Genomic DNA, 25,038 nt, shown 5'->3' on the forward strand with positions numbered 1-25,038 from the left:
CACCCGGACCTATTGTAGGTCAATCAAAACTCCATGTGGGTGACACCTAACTAATAGGCGCGACTGTTCTAGGCTCGATTCACCACAAGCACAAAACGCTAAAATTTTTCAAATATACACCTACCCTTTTTTTTTCAATTCCGAGAGTTGGTAATACCCATGAACACTGTTATATTTCGGTGTAAACTAGAACGAATGGGAAAATTATTCCGAAATGCCTAGTGCAACAAAATTTGCGCTCGAACTCCATTTCTCTTGGAAAGAAGTAAAAAGCTCAATTTTTTTAGCAGCCATGAACGAAAGGTCTACACGTATCTGCTTTTTTTTTTTTTCTTTTTTTTTTTTGGTATCAAATTAAACTAAAACCATTTTTTAAAAAAATAGCTTGATCATTCAAAGTTAACTTTTTAAAACAATATTAAACCTTAATTAATTAAAAAGTGATGTGTGTCTAATGTAACATGTAAAACAAGTTACCAGTTTTTTGTTCTATTTAGGAAAATGTGCAAATTGCAGCCATTTAAAACTTGTATTTTGCAAATTGCAGCTATTTAAAAATTAAATTGCAAATTGCAGCCCAAAAGTTGTTATAAATTATAAATTGCAGTCTAATTCAATCTTTTCAACGGTTTGTGTGTCGAAAAGTGTCCGTTTAAGGTTTTAGGGGTCATTTTATCTCTTAAGGGTCTGAATTTAGCTCGGAATTGGCAAAAAAATATTGCAATTGTCTCGTTTAGCTTAATAAAAATATATCGATTTGTGGGCAATTATTTTTTCCTAGTAAAAACAAGGCACTTACGTTAATTTTTTTTCCCAATTTCGAGCTCAATTTGAGGCTTTAAAGGCTAAAATAGCTCCTAAACCTTAAACGAACACTTTTCGCAAACCGATGAAAATTTTGAATTAGGCTGCAATTTACAATTTGTAACAACTTTTGAGCTGCAATTTACAATTTATTTTTTAAATGGCTATAATTTGTAAAATACAAGTTTTAAATGGCTGCAGTTTGCGAATTTTCCTTCTATTTATAAAAAAATGTGTGTCAAAGGTAATTGTATTCTCATAATCAAAAGGTCATTTTTTTTTTAATACCACTCAAAGTTCATATTATTCTTAACCGTTTTTCCTAAGAGATAATATAATCATATGTTATTTTGTAAAATTCATTTTAGTGTATATATTATTAATATCACATTTTTATAATAATCTAAGCGTAAGAAAATGAAGATAATACGTTTTAACACGAGCCATAGAGAATTTGAAAAGTCAAATGGGGCAAAAAAAAAAAAAAATAGATTGAGTAAATAGTAGTGGTGCGACTATGGTAACCGAATAATTTAAGATATTGAGCTTGTTCCTAATTTATTGAGGTGTATAAAATTTACAACAGTAATATCTAAAACAAAGCAGAAATTTCGTGTATCAAAGTTTCTTTTTCTTTTTTCTCAAAAATGGAAGAGCACTGAACGGGTTCACAGAAGTTGTAGAAGCAATCATAGCTACATTAGGCAAATTACCATCGGCAGGTTGGAGTTTATCACCAAGATTTAGATTGGAATCAGACGAAGAGCCTTTTTGCAAGCCCTCAGCTGTATCAAGAACACTCGCCAAAGCAGTGACATTTTCACATGGATCCATTGCTAGGCCTGGCTCTTCGTTTTCAGATATATTGGACTCGTGAGCATCATTTACTGTGGACGCTCCACCTTTATCACATTCTGGGAAATCCGGATCGTCTTCATCATCTACACAAAACCCACCACCCATCTGCAAGTATTTACTATCTACATCAACAGTAGCAGTGCCCATCTGGATAGAACCTAACCGATTACTATCTATTTCTGCCTCGTCTTCTTCAGCACAGAATCCACCACCCATTACTAAGTAGTCTCCAGGGAAGCCAGGACCAGAAAGATCTCCAGACATGAAGTCTTTCTCTGCACTGACATTAACCATATCAGCTTCACCACATCCACCTGCTCCTTCACTACAATTCTTGTCCGTCTCGTGTAGAGAAGTCGGTAGCTCATCGCTTTCATCATCTTCTTCCATATAGTTGGCAGCTTTCCGGGCACGCTTTGACTGCAAATTGATGCAGCAAGGAAACCAACCTTAGTGAAAAATAAAAGAATGGAGCAACTTGACAAGTAATGACATTATTAGTCCCTGGGAATGGAGTCGTGGACAAAAAATACAATAATCTGTCTAGCATTGGAGAATAGTGCCTATAGTGGTCACCACTTTTAACATCTTGACTTCAACTTAAACTTGCTTCATGACCCCCAGTTCAATCAAACATGGAAAACCTAATGTTTTTCATTTTAAGGTTTGAGATTTAACTATTTCAGTATTGAAAAGTGTGCAATTAATGTGTCAGTAGACTTGGTAAAACAGCACAAGCTGGTCAAACCATTAGCCCACTATAACTAAGAGTACGCTGATAAAAAAGTAAAAAGTCAAAAATAAAAAGAAGGATTTCAAAAGCAGTTCTTCCCACCACCATCCTCAAGATACAAGTGCATAATAAAAATATTAAAGCAATAAAATTTAGTTGGAGTTGGCAAATCAGCAGGTCCATACAGTTGCCAGTCTAGTCAAGAACATTTCCTGTCAATTTTAAACCAAGGACTAGAAGCAATCTGTAATTTGCTGCTAACCCAAACTAGTTAGCACCAAACGAACAGCAAGGGAAGATGAAAAGGCAGAGGGGGAAAAAAGCATACCCTTCGAACATTATCAGGAAACTTAATGATTTCAGCTAGCACTTCATGTTCATGCTCATCACTGTCGCTGTTGTGATCTTCTATACTGGTCTCATCACACTCTGAATTGGAATTCTCCTTTCGCCTACCTTTACCAACAGCTGTTCTTTTTCCTCTACCTCTGACTCTACTGCTTCCAGCATCCTTCATACTCTGTTTTTCAGCCTCGGTACACACTCCTGTGGCTGACAGCCCATCTTCTTTATTCTCCTGATGAAGTGATTTATACTTTTTAGCAGATTTGTTTCGTGATCCAACAACATGATCTTTTCTTTTTGAAAGAGACTTTTTCCTTTTGTTTACACTGGCATGCGCTTCGGCTTTCTTCATCTTTGCAGGATTCTCTTGCAAATCATCAGCTTTTTCCAAGCCTGTGGACTGTTTTCCGGTTATGCCTTTCACAGCTTGCTTAATTCTCTTGCTGCGGATTTTGGCGAATCGCTCGTTGAAAGTATAAAATGCTTCGAGTCGCAATTGCGTCTTCAAAAACAAAAGACAAAAGGCGGCATAAAGTCAGTGAATGAGACCTCAGGTCCATCTAATGGACAAAATTATGATTGGCAAAGAATGCAGCAAAGGTATAAGAAGATGATCCAATATGACAAAAAACCAAAAGCAAATGCCTGTGCGAAGATGCACCATGACATAAACAGGTTGAAGCATAGAAATATGTGTAAACAATTGTATTAAGAATTAAAAGTTTGCACAAGCTGTTAACCAACACAATCTCTCTTACGTGTTTATCCATGACCGGGACCATAAGTACATCATAACCATAAATAAGAACAACACGAATGGTAAAGATTCCATTTAGGCTTGAATTTGACATATTTATAATCTGGATTGATTATCCTGAAAGCTCCGCAGGACCACCTACCACTACAAAGTAAACTCTGAACAGAAAATCTTAATGTTCCTCTATGCACACCTTTGAGAAATCTCTCCAATTTTTTAAATACTAGAGACAAGATTGCCAAAATGCACAATGCTTGAGTTCTCAAACTGATTACTAGAGGTACTGACCTCGTGCTTATTGTACTCCTTTAGAACCGGTGAAAGCAGCTCATCAGCCTTCTGGCTAGCCCATCCAAACTTTTCCCAACACAATCTACAATAGGACATAACACATTACTAATGCACTTCTGCTACTTTCAAATAAACTGCAATAATATCTTCCCTTACAACAAACTATACATGTTAAAAAAAGAAGCAGATTTCAAATAATTACCCAGGTAAATATTAAAAGTTTAACAAGATAAAAAATTGCAATGACAGCAGAAAATAACAGTAACTAATAATAACACTTGCCTGCGTAGAGAAAAAATATCAGGCTTTCCCCACGCAAAAGGTTCAGTTGATTTATCTACTTGTGGAGCTGCATATGCAGAGATCACTGCATCACTAGGAAAAGAAGCAGGGATGTGCCAATTCTTGCTCACATTTCTCTGCATGCACCCAAATAAGGAAAAAATATGGAAGCAATTTAGCAATAGTAGCAAATGACAAAATGAGTGCCACCTAAATAAATGAACACAGGCATTACATGCTTATTCATGAAAGTTTGCTTCAAACTTTGGATGCCATTCCTAGCCTCATCCTCCTCATGATCCAGCAAAGTGTTAGAATCAGCTGCAGAGTTTCCTTCCATAGCACTTTTGGAATTGCTCTTGCCATTCTTCGAAGCTTTTGACCCTTTTTTCTTTGAGCTCAAGCCTGACTGCATTTCCACTTTCCCAAGAATTGCTGGATCAGGTGACTCAATCCATTCACGAAATTTATGAAATCCATCCTCCTCGGGAAATGCATTCAAAACCTCAATAGCATTGACAATGCCAATTCCACTGAAACACAGGAAAAGCAAGGACAATTTCAAAAAGCTTCACAAAGAGAATAACACTGACTAAAAAGAGAGAAATTTGATATCTAAGAACACAAACAAAAGGGAGAGTTTATAATGGAAAGCAGGTAATTGCCATCAGGCACCAAAACCTCCATCATACCTAACACCTTCAGTATAGTCACTCCCAAGCAGCAAAGCCATGCGAATTAACTTCTCTCTGTTCAAACCTAGTTCATTTTCAATATCCTGGCAAAGCCAAATGCATCAGCACATTTTTTATTTTTTTACTTGTATGTTATTTGAAAGAGGGGAAAAAGTATATAATCTCATGCCAAGATCCAGTAAATTGCAACTTAAGCAGAAATATAAAAAATTAATCAAACAAGACCAGGAAAACATCACGTTTAATCTTTTTAAAAGCTAGGTGTTATCTGAAGTTGAACCAAAATAATCAGAACAAATGCCAACCTTCGTAAAGTAGGTCTCAACATATTTCCGGTCATCAAATATATTTTTGTAAACACTTTTGGCTCCAAATAGAAATACATCAGAATCATCAGTGACAACCCCATCTACAAGGTTTGCAAGCTCCATATAAGCACATTGAGCTTCTGCTTCCATTGGTGCAATAATATATGGTAAGCCAAACATTTGAAGCAATTCCTAAGCCAAGCAAACAAACTTGTCAGCAAACAGTTTTCTTAAGTGTCGAGAATACTAGGAAGCAGATAAGTAAAGATCACAGTCAAAAATCTCCTAGCCACAGTGGAAACAATGAATTACATGCTTCACACTCAATGTCAACAAGCTTTGTTCTTATTTGTTTAGCTTTATTTCCCAATAACAACCTCATTGGTGATTATTCATTGTGATATTTGATGATAACTGATGCTCTAAAGAGAATAAAATGGTGGAAAGAAAATCTGTGACCTGACAAATGAACGCTATGAAAAAGCATATAGCATAACTACAATTTTCAGGACCCTTATTTAATGAAACAGTAGCACCAGGGCGCCCCAACTAAGTGAGGAGGGTGCTGAATGACAATCTCACAAACACTATTTTATGAAAGAAGGTAACTCTCCAGTCTGTATTTCTTTTACTGTATTAAGATAAAATGTTTGGCTAATGTAGCACCATCAATTACAGGTAGAAGGTAGTGTGTTCTACGCAAAGAACTAAATCCCCAGTATAGATATCACCTTATATATTGGATTCTTAGCTTCATTGTCACAAACCTATGTAATTAACAACTCCAATAGGTTGACAATTTTAAAAGAGACTAGGTGTATATTCCACAGACAGTAGGTGGGCAAATAAAGAGCACAAGTAAATTGTAAACCTAGCCACTGCCATTTAGATGGAATTAAAAAAAACTTCCATTCTCTCATCAACTATAAATTGTGATATTTATAATAATATTATTTGAGCCTGGCGAATGCTTTTGGTTAACATTAATAACATTTAGATCATTGGTAAATGGTAAATGTTGAATGGTAATTGGTAATTGTTAATTGGTACGTGTGTTGTTGTTGTTGTTGTTTGTAATCTTTGTGGTTACACCTTAATCCTAGCTTTGATTAACAACAATTCAAATCAACAAAACAAGATAAACCTATCTCATCAATCACCAAGATATATGAAATAGGGGCTCTTAATCAAAGCTAACACAAAGTAAAGCTAGCATTAAGGTGTAACCACAAAAATTACAAAGTAGCAATCACAAAGAAAGCAAATAATCACAAAGATTATGGCTAGAGAGAGAAAATCTCATTGATTTCAAAATTTAGCAAAATTGATCCCAAAAGAAAGCTTAGCCCTATTTAAAGGCTTTACAACTAAACCCTACAATTCTTAAATTACACCCCTTGGATTACAAATGAAAGACCAAGATTAAAAGATAGCAAAATGAAGCACAAAACAAAGAGAGTTGTCCGCCCGAAACAGGGCCTCGGGAGCGGCCGCTCTGAAGGGTATGAGCAGCCGCTCCTCACTACTGAAACTTCAAGTGACGCCCATAGGAGCGGTCTGTCTCATGCCAACTACTTTGCCCTAGTCATGCACCGTGCGCCACCCGCTTACAGTCCGTCGTAAGACAAGTCAGGCTTTCTTCCTTGGCACTAACTCCTTGTGCCCACGTAGCACAACCCTTTGCGCTGCTAGAATAAGTTTGCTAGCACGATCCCTTAGTGCTAACAAGTCCCCTCGGTTGAACTAAGCACTCACCCTTAGTGCCTTAGTCCGGATTTACGACTATGCGTCGTAGACAATTGAGCACACAAGCTATCACCCTTGCTAGTATGACCCTTGCTAGTATGCCCGATCACTCACTTGGCACCCTCGTGCCTTAGTTTTCCTCACACTCTCTAAGTGTTAGAAGGAAAGGATTGAGTTGCAAGGGAACACAAGTGCTTATAGAATTCTTTTTGTATTGCTCTCAACTTGATGTACAAATGTAGCCTTGGAGCCTATTTATAATGCTCCTCCCTACATACAAATGGAGGGTTCTAGACTACAACTATCTAGAGAGTTCCCACCTCCTTAGGAACATACATACATGGAGGTTTCTACACACATCTTAAGCCTAGAATGCTAAAGACTAACCTAGAACATTCTAGAACTTTACGAGAGTTATGTACATATGTAGAAGAACCTTGAAGACTCCTACTATGTACTAAACCTTCCTTAATTATTCTAGAGTCATCCACTCTAGAATAGTCTTCCTTGGCCCAAAATACAATGGACCCCCAAATTTGGGCCCATTTGGACTTCATTTGGGTCTCCAAATGACCCATTATTGTGTTACTGTCACTTAGGTGTTCACTAGGATTTTACACAAGGCACTAAGGGCAAGCCCCCTAGCCACAATTATGCCCGGTTGCCTAGTGACCCAAATGGCGCCCATAGTTGGCAAGGGAGATGACACGTGACAGGGCGCTCAATTGTGAGGAGCGAGCGCTCCTCTCGGTGGACAGCTCAACTTCAAACGTTCATAACTTCTTCGTTTCTTGGTGACCTATCGTTGGAAAGCTCACCTCCAACTTGAATCACCTAAATATTCCTCGTAGCGAAGGAAATATGGTTGAGTGAAGTAGTTGGATCATAAATTGATAAGCTTCTGTCCCTCTCATCCTTGTTCCCATTCTTTATCTTCAACCATCAATTGTAAAATCAAGACACAAGGATTATTTTTATTCACCTAAGCCACGTCATAACATAGAAAATTTATCCAAAAAGTAGATTGGAGCCATAAATGCCACTAAACGGATCTCATAGCCATTAACCCGTAGGTTTCAAGGACGCTCCCGCATCAATTATAGTATTAAGATGAGAATTACAGCTAATTGAACGATAATTCCACTTTCGAGAGGTGGATTCTCTCCTAATATGAGCTTTTAGAGGCTCACTTTCTCCCAATAACCAACCTCAACAAAATTCCACATGATGATTATTCCTCCTAATGAGGCCTATTTATAGATAATACTTCCTAACAAACCTCTAGCTTATTCCCCAAATTACTACTAATAGACTATGACTAATGTGCCCTTCCCCCAAATATTGATTCCTTGCATTACCACATGACAATGTTTTGCCTATATAAATCACAAAAAAATGGTTAGAGGAGATTGTGCGAATAGTGTTAAAGTCCAAATGAAGCAATTAAAAAAAACGGAGGAAGTACATTATAATACATAAAATTATAATTTAATATTTTAGCAAAACATATTTTTCTTTATTGTATCGACATTCAACAGTAATTTAGCAAAAAAGATCTAGTAATCCTAACATTGTTCTTTTTTATCTTACTCACTATTCATGGGGTCAAACTAAAATAACTTTGACCGTCCATGGCGGCTTATGTACAAAGCAAAAACTATCGTGTGTCATACTTCTTAAAATTGTTCCAATGTTTAGTATCTAAATATCATATTTTCATAATTTACTTTATCCCGTCATTAAAATTATAATTGGTCTAACATGAGTGTTGGAGACCGCACAAATTGCAAGTGAGTAGGACATAAACAAAAGGAGGGAGTATAATATAGCTCATTAGTAAGTTCCTAGTGATAAACTTGAGGTCATGAGTTTGAGTATGCATGTCATCCACTTATAGTACATAGTATATTAGTATAGTATAAGAATATAAGTACATGAGCTACTGTTAGGAATTAAAAGGAGTAGTATATGTGCATTGGATAAACTAATGATCAATCCAGATTTTAGTATAGCATACAGCATAGAACAACTATTAGGAAATCATACAATTAAACCAACAACGGAGCTTTAGCAATTACCTGACATTCCACAAACATTTCAGCATTAACAGAATCAGCATTGCGCTCAAGCCTTCTCTGTTCATCCCCAAGATTTTTATACTCTTGATCAAGCACTAATAATTCATCTTCCACATTAAATTCCTGGGGTTCAAGAGTACTTTCCTCGTCTTTGGATGCATTAATCTCTGCATCATTGCTTCTTTCTTGCATGCTTACAAGGCAGGCATCATCTGCTCCCGGAGTTTTATTGAAATCACAATGCAACGTCTGCTTCTCTAAAATGGAGGCTGCCTGACCAACTGAATTTTCAGGTACTACACCAGAATAACATGCTGGAGCAGCTCTTTCTATTGTAATGTCATTAGCATCATTTTTAAGGAGTGTAACAGGTACACCAGCAGCCATGTCTGTTGGGGCACTGGAGCCACTCTCAGCCAGAATACTAATCTGATCATTTTCTGGGCTAGTACTCAGTTGCTGCTCATTCAGGTCATTTTTAGTATCTATGTGAGAGACTGGTACAGCAGTAACAAATGCTGGTGATGTAGAGTGCACGCCAAGTTTACTAGAAGAACAGATATCCTTTCCAGATAACAAGTTAGATTGATCATTCCCTTTAACAAATGACTGAGATGGCTGATGACCATCCAAAACCCTCTTTAGATGTGAGCTAGTTAAAGGATTGCAGCTTTCCAACTGTAATTGTTGATTGCTCGCACAGCCATCAGCCTTCAGATCACATGATACACAACTCGAGTTTTCACCAGTTGAATCCACAAGACTCCTCCTTATAGCCTCCTGCAAAGCAGCTTCTTCTTCTGCTGACCCTTTTGAGATAGTCTTCAGGTCATCAGATGAAAGTGACCGAGCATCTTTCTGGATGCCAGTAGTAGTGAGTCCTTCCTGCCATTCCATTCCGATCTCTTTGCCTTTGCTGTTTTTCATGTCAAAAGACATCATATCAGATTGATCATTCATTAGACTAGTACTGTCCTCCCATTCCACATCAGACTCATTCATATCTCCATCTTGCACATGAAAAGAATTTATAGCCAATTTGTTCCCATCAACTGAAATCCCACTTTCTCCACTAATCATACCATCTTCCCATTCACAGTCTGAAGTAGTATTGTCAATGGAACAAATTGGTACCTGATCTCCTGTCACGAGATGAGCAAATAATTCATCATCACTATCCAAAGATCTTTGCTTCACATCAGCATCAGCATCAAAAGTTATCTTTATACAAGTTTCACTATTTTGTGCATCTTCATTGTTTGCAGGCTCTAATGACGAGTTCGGATAGCTGTTTTGTTCAATGTCAAAGTTAAACTCATTCACAGACTCGTTAAATTTGCCATCACAGTGATGAACTTCCATATCAGGGTTATTCTGTTCATTTGCTTCAATATTCACAGTTGTCCTCTCTTGTTCAAGTTCTTTTATCAATTCTATGTTCCTCTGCAAATCTCTTGTCATACGAATGCCCATAGCTCTTCTGCTACTGACACGCCTATGCCCTCTCTCATCTACAAATGTTTGGACAGCTTCATCAACAGCTGGTTCAGCTTCTGTAATAGACTTGGTAGCAGAAGCCATGGCATTCAGAATATCAAAGGAAGAATCCTTCCTATCCGTCATTTGTTGAATCTCAGGTGTTTTCTCAGCTCCACCAGATGCAAGAAGTCTGGTGCATTCAATGCAAAACGTCAGGGACCATTCTTTGATATGCATCACATTAATTCATGGAATGTTAAATTAAGAGGCTTACTGTTTATCTCCAGAAAAGGAGGATGAGAATATAAATTCTCTATTAGATTCAGACGCAATCCGAGAAGTCTGAACACCAGCTACCCCTCTCCCGGCAGCAGCTTTTTGAACTTGATCAATTTCACGGCGGAATGCAACTGTTTTAAGATATGCTTCAATTTGGAGTTCAGAAAACTTCTGAGGAGCCTAGGTAGATGCAAGACATATACAAACATCAACACGTAAGCAAAAGGGTTTGTTGAATTAAGTACATTCTGCATTTCTGAGAAACTGCAAGTCTGTAACACAGTTTGTCTGGAAGCAGGACATTAGGGTATAAAATATGATTTATAAAAAATTGGGTGAGAAGAGCTAGTGGACCTATTTTGTGGGCCGTGTGGGGGTAATATAGGTAAAAGGCAGGCCTTAAAAGTAAAGATTTCAAACAGGAACAAGCCAAACAACAAAAAGAAATGGAACAACACTGAATACAAGGGCATCAAAAGGGAACGGAAGGAATAATTGTCAAAGAGTTAGCATGAAACGGCAAAAGGAAAAATCAAGTGAAAGTTCAGAGGTTCAACAAGCACTATTATCTTAAAATCAACCAGTTACGAACTTAAAGCTTGACATAATCTTATCATAATTAAGGAAAAATATATATAAATTCTTGTATTTCTTTTAGTGTCGTTGAAAGAATAACATAGATATAAAATATAACCAACAAGAGAGAACAAAAATGAAGACCATAGAGCACCTCAAACCCTTGAAGAGGTAAGCCCAATTAAAAATCCCATTCATATGTCTAATATAACCAACATGACACTGTTTGGCTCCCCTTTCCGAGCTGAGCATTTTCCTTTGGATTCTGAAGTGAATGGTCTTACATCGGCTGCATTGATTTCACTTGCTTCTCTGATAACTGTCCTAAAAAGTAAGAACACCCCCAAACAATTATTTTTTATATTTCTTTATCTCCAAAACCTTCTGAGAAAAAGCTAAGTAGCCCTAGCAAAAAGAAAACATCTCATTCCTCAAACTCAAAAACTTCTCCAAACCTTCTGCATGACCACATAATTAATTATTGTTGCTTACAATATATGTTTGACCTCCACAAAAGCATTCTAAGAATAGAAGATATGACATAAATCTCAAGAAAGCCTCCTAGACTCTCATCAAGATATTTAATCTGCAGTGTTCCTTCCAGATAATAGTTTTAGACAGAATCAAAAAATCATAGAAATGGGAAGCACCTGTAGCTCTTCACTTTTTCTCCAATATTTGTTATGTTAATGCCCTCACAAAATATTACTAAGAGATCTAGAGAGCACTCTCTACTAACCCTCAATTATTCACAACTTCCCTTCCCATCAATACTGTCAAAACATATATACAAATAAACAATTAGAGAAGAAAAAAGAACATAGAGCACCTCCAAGTCTCCAACCCTCAAAGAAGTAAGCCTACCTTTAAAAGTCCCTTTCACCAACACTTAAAATAAATATTTTATTTTAGACTTCACTTAAGCAACTCCTCCTAGACCACCTGGCACTGCTAGGCTTGCTTTCCTGGATAAGCATTTTTCTTGTAATTCTAAAATGAAGCTTCTTATTTATGACTGCATTGATTTCACTTAACTCTTTACCAATCACCTGTCCCAGGAAGAGCCCCAAAATTTTTATTTACTCCTTCCTCTTCAAAACCTTTCTGAGATAAAAACTAAGTAGCCTACTAAAGCATTCAATAACATGAGCAGGAATACAGAAACCACTCCTTAGTTCTCATTCCTCAAACTCCAAGCCATCATCATGACAACATAATCAACATTGTCGGCTTGTATCATAAAATACATATATGTCCGCCACAGACACTAAAAAAGATATAACCTAAATCTCAAAAAAGCCTCCTGGATTTTAATCAAGAATTTTTAATCAGCAGTGTTCCTTCTACCTAATTGTTCTGGATGTATCATCAAATCAGAGAGATAAAAGCACTTATGGTAGGTCACTATTTCTCCTGCCTTCGTTACAATGGGGTTGTTCATATCTTTGTATGTAACCAGTGAGTTTAAGTCATTGAAAGTTGTATAGTGAAGAATTTTCAATGACAAACATACTAGCAAAAGAAACTTTCGAGGTTCAACTGAATATACAAAGGCTTAACAGAAACAACTAACGGAAACAAAAAAAAAAAAAAAAAAAAAAAAAAAAAAAAAAAAAAACAACAACAATATAAACTGATCTCCTATATATCATTTCACATACTTTAAAACTTCAGCAAGCTACCTTTTTCACTTTTTGATACTTTTGTCTGTTCTCTGCCATCAATCTCTCCCGCATCTAAAAAACAGAAATCAAAAGAGCATAAGACCCAGTTGACATGGAATAAATACACAGCAGTAAACAATAAAGCCACACGACTGATTTACCTGAACAAGAAGATCAAGCTGCATAGATGGAGGCAAAGCTGCTAATACAGCTGGATCCACATTTCCATCAGTTATTGGCTGCAAAGATGAATTATTTCAACAAAATGAAAAAGATCACAAAGTTTACTCTGTTTTCAAGTATATACTGTGACATTTAGAGATCTTAAACTGCAATAACAATGCATCATATGATAGCATACTATAAACCCAGTACCTCTTTAGGGTTCTTATCATACTCCGAGTTTCCATAGTGGAACTTCATAACTAGTAACACATTACAATAATTGTCATTTGAGTGGGATTTTATTATAGTGTTTTCTAATTTAATCATAAATTATATTTACTCCCTCGGTCCCGCAATAGGATCCCTTCGGTTAGGCATGGATTTTTAGGAGTGGAAAGTAATGGGGTATAGTTAATTAAAGCTGAATAATAATGAGTACTAAGGAAAGTATATTATTTTTTGCGAAAGAGAAAATATAGCACGGTTAGAGGGATATTATTGATCAAATATACTAAATAGGGATGATTGGCCCCACCTCACCAGTATGAAATATGTGGTTTTTACTTAAAACAAGAATTTGGGAGAAACGAGGCTTTTATTTAGGGAGGGAGTATATAATTTTTAAAGGGTAGTCTATTTAGTAATACTTTGTATTAAAGAAAATTGGTGTGATGAATGAAATGAATGCACACTAGGGTAAATGAGAAGATTGAATTAATCTCAAGGCTTATGTAAGACGAAACCATAAAAACATGTGAAAAGTACATGCCCATCCATAATTCCATATCCTTTTTGCCAATTGCAACAAGCATGATATTTAATAAAAGAAAGTTAAGCAAAGGTAGCACCCACCTGATAGTATTTATTAAACATTAGACATTAGATACCATACAACATATAAAAAAACCAGTGGTCATCTAAATGACACCATGTAAACTACTTCTTGTTGGTATCTAAATTTTAAGGATTCCAAGAGCTGTATCACATGTTAATAAATTATCAAGAATTATTCTTACAAAAACAAATAGAATACAACAAACCAATGTAAAGCCGAGTAATGACTCGAAATCAAAAGTAAGAGTGAAATTGAACTGCGGCATAACTCAATTACAACCAACAGGGTATTGGTCATTGGTGAGCAGAATAAACCTTCTAAAAAAGGACAGAATCCCCCCACCCCCCCCCCCCCCCCAAAAAAAAAAAAAAAAAAAAAAAAAAAACTCACTAACTCAAAAACAACTTAAGCAGGCTCAGCAAGGCCCAAAATAACCAAAGACACCCCAAAACAGCATTTACAACTCTACAATCTACAAAACACAACTTTCTGACACATCAAATTACCAAATCTTACACTACACTAGCCTTCTGGCCCGTGCAATGCACGGGTTATTCATATAAAATTATATTGAGAGATAAGTGAAGAAATATCAGTTTGTCATTATAGGGTATAATATGTAATCGGAAACATGATTAAAGAAATTAAAATTATGGAACTTTAATAAAAAAAAGAGGCTTAAATAGAAGGTGGAAGGGCTAAAATTAAAGAGAGACATGAAGATGAAGAGATGAAGTGTGTATGAAAGATTAAGTATAAGCTTAATGAAAGAATTAAAAAAAATGGTGCAATAAAAAATTAATAGTGTAAGATGACATGTGGCACTATGGTTAGAGAAGTGTAATAGAATGGATGAAGACATGTGTCTTTCTTAGTATGTGTCTTTCTTAGTTTCTTGGTTATAGTTTTTAAATACTAAGTATAGATTTGATATCAGTTATGGATCCATCTACCTGTACGGCTCTAACACTCCAAGAATCATTCATATTCCTCCATCTTCCATACTTGGCATTATGTAGTGGCCAGAGCAGCAAAACATACTTAACTTCTGAATTTTGTACCCTGAAACCTTCTGTTGATCCAATTCAGACCTGGTTATTTATGGTTTATATCCCTCACTATTGCTTGACGCCAAAAATAAACCCCTTAGTATACACAGATCCAAACAACAGTTGTGACTGGGACTCCACAAAATTTACATAGATTAAGAAAGTTCCTGTATCACCGATACTCATCCTTTGCAGCCTATCCAATGTTTGAAGCCTCTCCTGCACAGCAGTCATGTGATGAACCTGTGCTTTGGCATAAACATTCTATTCCACAATCCCCTTAAACCAATGCTTCTCCAAAAAGCAATTAATGGTTGGTAAACATTCTTAATTACATAATAATACTGAGCACACTCGGATATCACCTAACAAACACTTCTATATCCACTGCTGGAGCCTAATAATCTTTCTAGTTCTGGTGCTAACCGAATTTTTACAAACCCACTTAACCCAGAAATTTTTATGCTTCTGTTTTAAGTACCTTGATCTTAACAAAAGCCAAATTATTACCAACCTCATGTCCATAGAATCCATAAAAGCACCTCATAAAAAGCCATTCACTCATTTTGCAACACAGTCCAAAATAACACGAGTAGAATCTTAAATATCCCAGCTAAGCAAATTTATACTCCTGCTTGCATTATCTAAAACTTACATCGGAATGGATAGACCACAGCATCATGCAGATACAGATAGATTCTATTTTTGTTATCGTTAAACATAGGCATACTATCAGAAAGAACCTAATTATCCTTCTAATTTACAAATTAGTATTGATTTTTTATTTTATTCAATGCTGTTATGCTGCAGTCGAACCAAAAGTTTCACCCTATGTGAGACTTGACATTTCCAAACAAGATTTGTTCGAGCCAAAGACATTGGCAAGTGACCCTGTATAAACAAGCTGTTAGCCAAAGCCTTCACTCTACAACATAAATAAATGCAAGATTCAGCAATCAGCATAACAAGTTAATACTAAATCATGGCAGGGCCAAGCCTAGTTATTGACTTGACAGTTGTCAGTAACATTTGACACAACTACAATAAGGAACACATAACTTTATACCTCAAAGAGTAACCCTTGATCAAAACATAATATGAATCTAAGTTGATAACTGAAAATTATTTAGTATGGTTGAAACTCATAAATGTGTACCACAGGCCACAGCAATATAATCTTCCTCTGATTTGCTAGATTTCATAATCCATGAATAACATTGTATGATGAACTGTTTAGGGAAAGAATCCAAAGAAATTACTAAGATAAAACGAATAGTTGGACCGACTTTTTTAACCAACATATCAAAACAAATGATATGTTGTAACATCTTATAAAATTGTTTTAATGTAGATATTCATATTATCAACCTCTTATTAAATTTAAAGAAAAGCCATTTATAGATATTAATGGTCAAAGTCCTATCAAAAAATAGAGGGAGTAACACCCACATACACATTCTCAATCACCATAAAATAGAGGGAAACTTTTATCTATCAATAATATAAAGGGTAAAAAGAACGCACTAGCATCATCTCCTCATCTGATTCATCTTCCTCGTCTTCTTTGGGAAACGCTGCAGCAGAAGTAGATGCAATGCCACTAGAGCTACCAATCTCGGCAGGACAGTTTGATGCAGTGCCAAGCTCACCAGACTCCTCTGCTAGTATTGATGCAGCCAACCTGTTTAACTAATCAAAACACTTTACAAAATCCTTATCCAATCTAAGTTCTAAAAATTTATGGAGAAACAGCTAAACATCAATAAAGCACTCACATTTCATCGATCATTTCCTGATTGTGACCTTCCAATGCTGCCTCATCTTTATTCGACGCGTCAGATTTTTCCGACACAGCCTCTTTACCCTTAGCACTGTCCATTTCTTTCTGATTCTGGAGATTATCAGCCGATTGTTTCAGTCTCATTGCTTTAACCTGCAAGGCAACATCAATGGCTTTACATCAATAGCAAAAACACCATAAATTTTACAATACATGATCATTTGAAAGAAAATTTTAGGATTATATTCGATTTACGATAATACAGTAACTAAAATTGACAATTATAACAACAAAATTACAAGTAAGTCAAATAAATTAACAAAATAAAAACTGAAATTCCAGAAATTCAAACAAACTAATGTAACAAAACATACATGATTCAAAAGCAACTTTTCAGCAGTTTTTCGAATCTTTGCCTGAGCATTCTCCCTTTGTCTCCGCCTCGCAATAACAGTCCTCCGCTTCAAAGCCGGTGTTCCGCCATCGAACACGAACACCGGCTTCGTACGAAGAAATAGAAGCTTGCAAATTCGGCGGAAAAACCCTAGAATATGAGCATTTCGCACCATTTCACCTCGTTCATCGCGCATCGCTTTCATGAATTGTATCATCCATATGCTAGCATCTGAATTGAATTTTTCAGAAAATTAGGGTTTGGAGAAATCAAAGTGGGAAAACGATGAAGTAGGAGAGAGAAAGTACCGATTGCAAGGCGTTTTCCGGTAAGAGTTTCGACGGAAACACGGCGGCCCACCGGAGCGAGGAGGTCCCATAGACCGTGCACTCCCATGATCTTTGAAATGCCAAAAAAAAAACTTCCAAGTCCAACTCAACTCGAGAGTACTTTTTTTTTTGAAGGCAACTCGAGAGTACTTAGGGGTTGGGGAGATAAAAGTTAGCCCGGCCCGATCCGGCCCGGATTTTGGGCAGAATTTTACGGCACGAAATTTTTTTCTCCAAACGGGTTTGGGAATGCATTTTAAGGCATAGTTAGATGTTTATAATAGGGGCGAGCATGGGACGGGTACCCGTACTGGTACCGTTAGTACTAACGGTTCGGGTACCCGATAACCAATATCACTAAAAGTGATATTCATAACCCGAACCGATAAGTTCGGGTACGCGGATTTTCGGAACGATTATCGGGTACCCAATAAAGTATCCAATAGTGATAATTAAACTTAAAAAATTAGTTATTATGATATTTTTTAACACTAATTTAACAACAATACCACATGATCTTGACCAAATTATTAATAACATTACTAATTGTTAATATTATATAGTGATTATGAAGTAAATTTAAGAGTTTAAATATTGAAAAGATAGTATTAAGTAGGAAAAAAAACAAAATAATTGCTCATCGGAACGGAACGGGTAACCGTTAATTTTAAAATGATACCCAAAAACCATACCCGACAACAAATTATCGGAACGGGTACCCGAACCGTCATGGTTATCGAATCGAGTACCCTAATTTTCAGAACGGTAACAGAACGGTTTTTCGGGTAGTTTTGCTCAGCCCTAGTTTTTAAGGCATGACTCGAAAATGGCCCGAAAAGCCAGCACGGCCCGACCACTTTGGACGGGTTTGGGCACAAAAAATCTGGCCAGAAGCTTGACCCGGCCCGGCCTTAAAAATGGGCTTACTTTTTTAGTTTTGGCCTGGCCACCCAATGATCACTTCTATTAGGGGCGTTTGGTTAACGGAATATAGGTATGAGGTATGGGTTTAAAATGATTAAAACACATACCATATGTTTGGTTTTAAACCCATGAGGTATGGGGTTTAAAAACCTTGGAGAAGGTGGGTTTGGCTCATTCCAACTAGGGGTGAGCAAAAAAACCGGGTACCCGGTATTGGATCCGAAACTGGTTGAGAACCGGCGGGTCCGGACTTGGAATTGAACCCGGCGGGACCAGTTCCAAATCCGAAAATTGGGACCCGGTTTTAACTGGGACCAGATCCAATTCCTAATAATTTGGACCCGGTACCCAGTGGGTACCCGGTACTAGTAAAAATCCTTGAAATATAGTATGACTAAGTTTGCATACAAGCCCAGCCCATTAACCAAAAGGTCCATAATATCACTAAAACCTAATTTATCTATCATCTATCTGCCGTTTCACATGTCATGCTTCACTCATTTGTTAGATACAAAACAAGTCAGACTTTAAATCATCCTTTTCTTCCTTTAATTTTTTAGTTGTTTCATTTTCTTCATTTTCATCTTTATTCATTGAATATTTTGTAAGTTCTCTCTTTTTTTTTTGCCATTTTTTCTTCTTAATCGACTAGTAATTAAATATTGTGTTTAGTTTTCATTTCTTTCTGAAATTAGTTAATTTTTTGTAGATCTAATATGTTTTTAGAGTGATAATCTTGAGTTGGTTTGAAACTTTGAGAATTTGGGGGTATTTTTTCATTTGGTAAGGAATTCATCTATGGTGTAGCATTGTGTAATTGAGGGATGGCGTGGTGAAGTTGCAGGGGTGGTGCGATGGAGACATGTGGTTGGTGCAGTTTTTTTTTCTTTTTTTCTAATTTATGTTTGCTGGAACCGGGTACCCGGTTTAGGAATTGGTACCCACCAGGTCCGGGACCAAGTCTACAAAACTAGGACCCGGTATGATCGGAACCGGGACCAGTTCCAAATTTCAGGACCCGGTTGTGACTGGATCCAATTCCGGGTCCGAGATATTTGACCGGGTACCCGGTCTTGCTCACCCCTAATTCCAACCCCTTAGGTATCAAATACATGGTATTAAGTGGATGAGATTCCATTTCAGAATTGAATCAAACACATGATATTAAATATTAAGTTCCAACCCGATAGACCCTATTCTTGATTCCAAACTCATACCACTCCGCGAACCAATCAACACCCCCTTAGTTTTATTACGTAATACTTCCTTCGTTCGTTTAATATTGCAACAATGTGAAGATCTCTAATCTTGCAACAAGTGTGAAGACATGGAATTATTAATTTTTTATAAGGAAAAAGCAAGAGAGCCTTCATTAATTTGCGTATAAATTATCCATAAGTACATACAGGAATATATTATCAGGACAATGGTTAGACCACACTTGCTCAAAACCAATAGGAATTAAACGGATTAAATGATGAACAACATAGCTGTCTTCCTGCTTTACATGAGACCAAGGAACAAAGGAGAAAGAAGAGCACACTTGCATAACATCATCAAGCAAGGAGTCTAGAGAGGAAGATGGAAAGAAGGCGTGGAGAGTATTGCGATGATGCTATTGCAAGCTAGATGACCAGTAGAGAGTAATCTGCGATTTCGGGAGACCATTCACCCTCCGATCTCCTAGTGCCTATGAACGAATCAGAATAGCCATGATCACGTGCAACCACTCGTAGACTCTCCAGCCATCCACATAAAGAGAAGCATCACAATTTAAATTGATACAACCATTTGGGGGAGGTTTCCAAAGAACAAGGCTCTCCCTTTTTTCTTAAGCGACTTGTCCATGTCCTTTATTTCAGCCTTGATACTCTATATGCATTAGCCAGCACAGTAAGAATGCCGCTAAACTAGGCATTTACGCCTCCTTATCTAATGGCCGGTGAACCATAGTGCTATAATCCACCTCTTTCCCTATGTATCCCTTCCCATTTTCAAGGAAACTTTTCCAAAGAAGAAAACAAGTTAGATTACTTAAAGAAACGAGTAGATAAACACATGACAAAAAATATAAATGCATTCCATTAATGAAAGGAAAGAGTCAGGACTAAAATTGTACAAGTTGAAGGAGAGGTTACCTCCATGGTCTTACAATTGGAAAAGGCAAACGATCTTCAATACATGCTATGTGATAAATTACACTATTGCTTGGCTACTAAGCCAAAGGAAACTAGGAAAGCTAAGAGGAAAGCTTAAAAGAAATGAAATGCTAGTTGTTGAGGTATTTGCTGATGTCTTCTTTCGATTCCTGTACTTCTATTTATAGGCAAAATGGAGAGGGGGAGGATAAATGTTGTCGTCCGCTGATCGCCATTGCTTGCCCGGCGATGGTGGTCGATAAGTGGTTGTGGTGGCAACCACTCTTAGTGGGTATGTATGGTGCGTGAAAGTGAGAGGAAAAGGAAATATAAGGAGTAAATAAAAATATATAAAAGAGAGAGAAAGAGAGAGAGAATTTACCTCTTGATGATCACTTTTGGGCAAATGCAAAACTTGCTCTTAGGTGGGTATATATAAGCATATAACTCTTTATTAGGTTTCTTGATGTCCGACACCACGCGGAACTGAAACCCATCCCAAGACTTGCACACAAATTACAGCAACTAAAACATGCATATTAATTAACAACATAATTAATTAACAAAAAAGCGAAAGACGGATTTACCCTTGACGCGTGCTTCGCTCGTCTTGAGCTCTTACTTGAAAGCTTACAAAGCTTCGCACTTGCGATAGCCTCCAACGACTCTCACCCTCAAGACCGACTCGAACGGCCCCTACCCCGGAGCTTAGTCAGGGCTAGACCAAGAAACTTAGAGTATTAAAAGCAAAAGTGTTCACACCTTTGGTGATCCTTTCAAGATCACAACTCAAAGTGATTTTCTCAATTTCCAAGAATGGGTATTTATATGGAAAATCCCTTGAGAATTCCAACCTCCCATCAATGTGGGAGAGTTGGTAAAATGCCTTTTAACAATTTAATTTTAATTCAAAAATCTAATAAAAAGCAAAACAATCAACAAGTGTTACAATGTGACTAAGGGAGTAGGTGAGGACCACAAGGAAGACCACATGGCCTCCTTGCTCCCCAAGCTTTCCCACACAAAATTTTCCTTCACCTAGCTGCCAATATGCTCGCGCCAGCTGGCCGCAGCCAGCCTTGGGCGCCAAGGCTGCCACGCTGGCGGCCTGGCCCCTTGGCTAGGCCTGTTAGCTGGCCGCACATTCAGCCTAGCACGTTGTGCGTGCTTGCGGGCTGCTGGCCGAGTGATGCGGGCTCGGTTTGTCTCGATTTTTCGTCTCGTCAATTCTTAAATTTGTCTCGACTTGCGACTCTCGGTTTTGATGCTCTTTTCTCGATATCCGATGTCTTTGCTCATAATACTCTAATGACTCATTAATTCCTTCGGATTAATTCGTCGTCTCATATTGGTTACTTGATTGGGTGTGACCTGAAGGGTTCAATCAAGATTAAGCTGTAATATTAATTATGCTTGAATATTACGGATCAGAAGCAGCCTCCAGCTAGGTATTCCGATCACTTGACCTCTCTGAATAATTAGCTTTCTAATAATTTCAAATCCTCTATCGGAATAATACACTTGTTCGAAGGACACCATTCCTTTCACTCTCCACTAAACACATTCTTAATATGATCTCCCAATTTTACCCTTAATGCATTTAATTACTTCCTCTCTTACTTTTTAGATGAAACATGTACTAAATATATATGGAAGCTACACATTGTGGCAAACTAAAATGTTCCATTTTTAGTAAATCTTTTACAATAAAATTATAAACATACCCTTAAGAAGTTTAACTATGTAATTAATTAAAAGTTTAACTATGTAAATCTTTGCTAGCCACCACCAAGTCCACCACCACATTTTCTCTCTCCTCCCTCTCAACCACCACCGTCACTTTTATCTCTCTTGTCTTCTTTCACAACCACCGTCACCACCACATTTTCTTTCTCTTCCATCACAACGACCATCACTGCAACATTTCCCCCACCTTAACCTACAAATCACCACAACACAACACCATGCCAGAACTACATCATACCGTTTCCCGCAACTCCTTACGATGTTTGATTTTCCTCTAGCTCGAATCAATCCTCCTCATCGTGGAAGAACCCTACTGCCACGCACATCAACTCATACCATCGCAACCACCAGCCAACGAGCTAACCTTTATGAGATTTTGAGGTTTTTATTTTGCGTATATATATATATATATATTTTTTGTGTTTAATTTCCACCAAATTTAACTATGAGTAAAAATTAAACTGGAAAAAAAAAATTAAGGCTTGGTTTGGTTTTGGGTTACGTTGTTGGCATGAGGGTTCGGGCAGCTGGTGGTCAAAGGCGAACCTTAGCTACGGCGGGTCGGGTCCTGACCTGCTTAAATATTTCTAAGTTGTTGGTTATAAGTAGAATAATGTCTGATAATTACATTTAAAAAGTTATGACATAATGGTTAAGCATTGTTATTTTTGAGCTAAAGGTTGGAGGATCAAACCTTCCCCCCCCCCCCAATTTTTTTGGCCCAAGATCTGCCATTGCTGGTGGTGGTCAGATGGTGAGATAAGGAGGATTCATGTGATGATGAGCTGGTGGAGTTTTGGGCGTTGGCGGGGTGGGTGTTGGTGGGGTCTTAGGTGTTTGTTGGTAGTGGCCTGGTAGAGGTGAGTTTTAGTAGTGGTGGGCTTTTAAGTGGTGGCGGGGTGGTTTTGGTGGTTGTAGGGTGGTTATTGCCAGTGATATATGGTAGATTATTAATAATCCCTAATTTCCCTCTCCTTATTTAATCACATGCCCTTTATTTTACTAATCAACTCTTAACATATATGGTGATCTGTTTTACTATTTGTTGCATCTAAAAAGTAACGGAAGTAGTAAAAAAGATTTTCTTCTCCTACTAAAACTAGGAATAGTTAGCTTTAAAATTTAAATAAGAAAATTGACTTAACTTTTTTTTTTTTTTTGAAACCTGACTTAACTTAGCTTAAAAGTCTTTTATTAAAATATAATCACCCCATTAAATATACAATTATTAATAAAAGCAATCCAAATTAAAATAAAATACCTTTATATGTTAGTAAATTAGTTTATAAAAAGTATAAAAACATTGGGTGTTACATATTAGAGGTATAATTGATATTTTCCCCACAATATATATAAAAGGAAATCAAGAAGTGAGGGTCACAAACAAAAATATTGATGAAATTAACGAGAATCCCTTTATACTTAGTCGAAGTTCTAACAACCGACAACATTTTTATATAGATTTTATTCTTATGGATTCTACAATAATTTTTCATAAGAATCCCTCCATATTTTAAAAAGTGATCTATTTCTATGGGCACAAAGTTTTAGGAGGAATAAAAGAATACAATAATTTATTGTTAAAATGGGGAATAGGTTGAACAATTAAATAAACTCAAAAAGCAATAGTGGGTATACTGGGGAGGAGACAAAACCTAAAAAAATATTAAAACAAGATGTGAGGGGACCACTAGTGAGAATGAAAATAATAAAAAATTGTTACTCCCTTCGTTTTTTTAAGTGACACACTTCCTCTTTTAGAAATTCCTTACATTGTAATAATATATCTTCACCCCACTATCTCTTACTTTATCATTTCTCACTCCATTTATGGTCCCCACTTCCTCTCGCATTCTTTTACGTTATCATTTCTCACTCCTCTAACCTACCCCACTAACATCTTTTGTTATTAAAGTTAATAAAATCTCCTAAAACTACGTGTCGGTCAAACTGTGTCACATAAAAAAACGGAGGGGGTATGAATTTTCAAAAATAGAAATTGAGCACTTTTGAAAGTACGACCGTTAATGGAAAGTGGACCCCTTGTTAAAATACGGAGAGCGTAATTAGAATTGTAAGTTTGTGTCAAATTATATCCTCACCAAATGAGATAGAGTGATAAAACTGACAAGAGGAAAATGCATGTCGTTATCTACCCTTTCCCCAAGCCAAACTAAATTTGTAAACACCTAACCAACCTTATATGAATATAGGGCAAGTTAAGGGTCGATCCCAAGGGAATGCAATGATGAAAACTAAAGTCTAAGTCAAGCTACCTCGGAGTCGAAAATGAGATTATGGTTGGTACTAAAATGAACTAGATCAAATTCAACAAATAATCAAGGGTCTAAACACTAGGGATATGGGTTCCACATGCAAGATCAATGATTATGCTAGATTAAAGCTCAATCAATTAATTCAAGTATTGCAATGGACAAACAATAGTAGCAATCAAGAGAGTTCAAATACTATCTCCTATAGGTCAATCTAGTGGTCACTATGAAAGGCAAACCAAGAAGAATCACAAGCAAACTCAATCAATTAGAGCAACTTTTAAATCAATTGGTCATGTCATTAAGAGTTGCAATGCAATCTAGATTAATCTTATAGGGTGATCAATCCTAATCTAATCAATCTCATGCAAAACTATGTCAACCAATTTAATTGCAAAAAATCAACCAATCAAAGAGCATCAACTAGCATTTCCATTAATCAAACATGCTTCCCCCTTTCCCTAGCAACTAATCTACTCACTAATCATGGTGAAATTCAAGAACAAATAA

General features: G+C 36.8%; 1 protein-coding gene across 3 annotated transcripts; it reads right to left on the reverse strand.

The window, feature by feature from the left end:
- Positions 1-1,278: 1,278 nt before the first annotated feature.
- On the reverse strand, positions 1,279-17,569 carry UVH3 (5'-3' exonuclease family protein). Of its 3 annotated transcripts, XM_081649759.1 has the most exons (15): positions 17,427-17,569; positions 17,099-17,349; positions 16,720-16,877; positions 16,469-16,625; positions 13,057-13,134; positions 12,914-12,967; positions 10,651-10,835; positions 8,898-10,566; positions 5,071-5,265; positions 4,763-4,848; positions 4,306-4,603; positions 4,071-4,207; positions 3,786-3,870; positions 2,724-3,242; positions 1,279-2,082 (listed from the first exon to the last, which is right to left on the reverse strand). In XM_081649759.1, exons 1-15 carry the CDS (start codon positions 17,512-17,514, stop codon positions 1,423-1,425), a joined length of 4,620 nt encoding a protein of 1,539 aa, XP_081505885.1. In that variant the 5' UTR covers positions 17,515-17,569; the 3' UTR covers positions 1,279-1,422. The 3 variants fall into 3 exon arrangements, with proteins under 3 accessions (XP_081505885.1, XP_081505886.1, XP_081505888.1); XM_081649760.1 differs by lacking the exons at positions 17,099-17,349; positions 17,427-17,569 and having other exon boundaries at positions 16,469-16,633; positions 16,720-16,847; XM_081649762.1 differs by lacking the exons at positions 17,099-17,349; positions 17,427-17,569 and having other exon boundaries at positions 16,469-16,645; positions 16,720-16,837.
- Positions 17,570-25,038: the final 7,469 nt, after the last annotated feature.

This window comes from Chenopodium album, chromosome 19 (assembly GCF_948465745.1).
Source record: "Chenopodium album chromosome 19, dcCheAlbu1.1, whole genome shotgun sequence".
NCBI lineage: Eukaryota > Viridiplantae > Streptophyta > Magnoliopsida > Caryophyllales > Amaranthaceae > Chenopodium > Chenopodium album.

Excerpts from the sequence above, each read along its gene's own strand:
- UVH3 (XM_081649759.1), bottom strand. The coding sequence starts at position 17,514 with ATGGGAGTGCACGGTCTATGGGACCTCCTCGCTCCGGTGGGCCGCCGT. Across the intron at positions 16,878-17,098 it reads AAAAGTTGCTTTTGAATCAT|GTTAAAGCAATGAGACTGAA; the intron begins GTATGTTTTGTT and ends GTTGCCTTGCAG. Across the intron at positions 4,208-4,305 it reads AAACTTTCATGAATAAGCAT|AGAAATGTGAGCAAGAATTG; the intron begins GTAATGCCTGTG and ends GGGTGCATGCAG.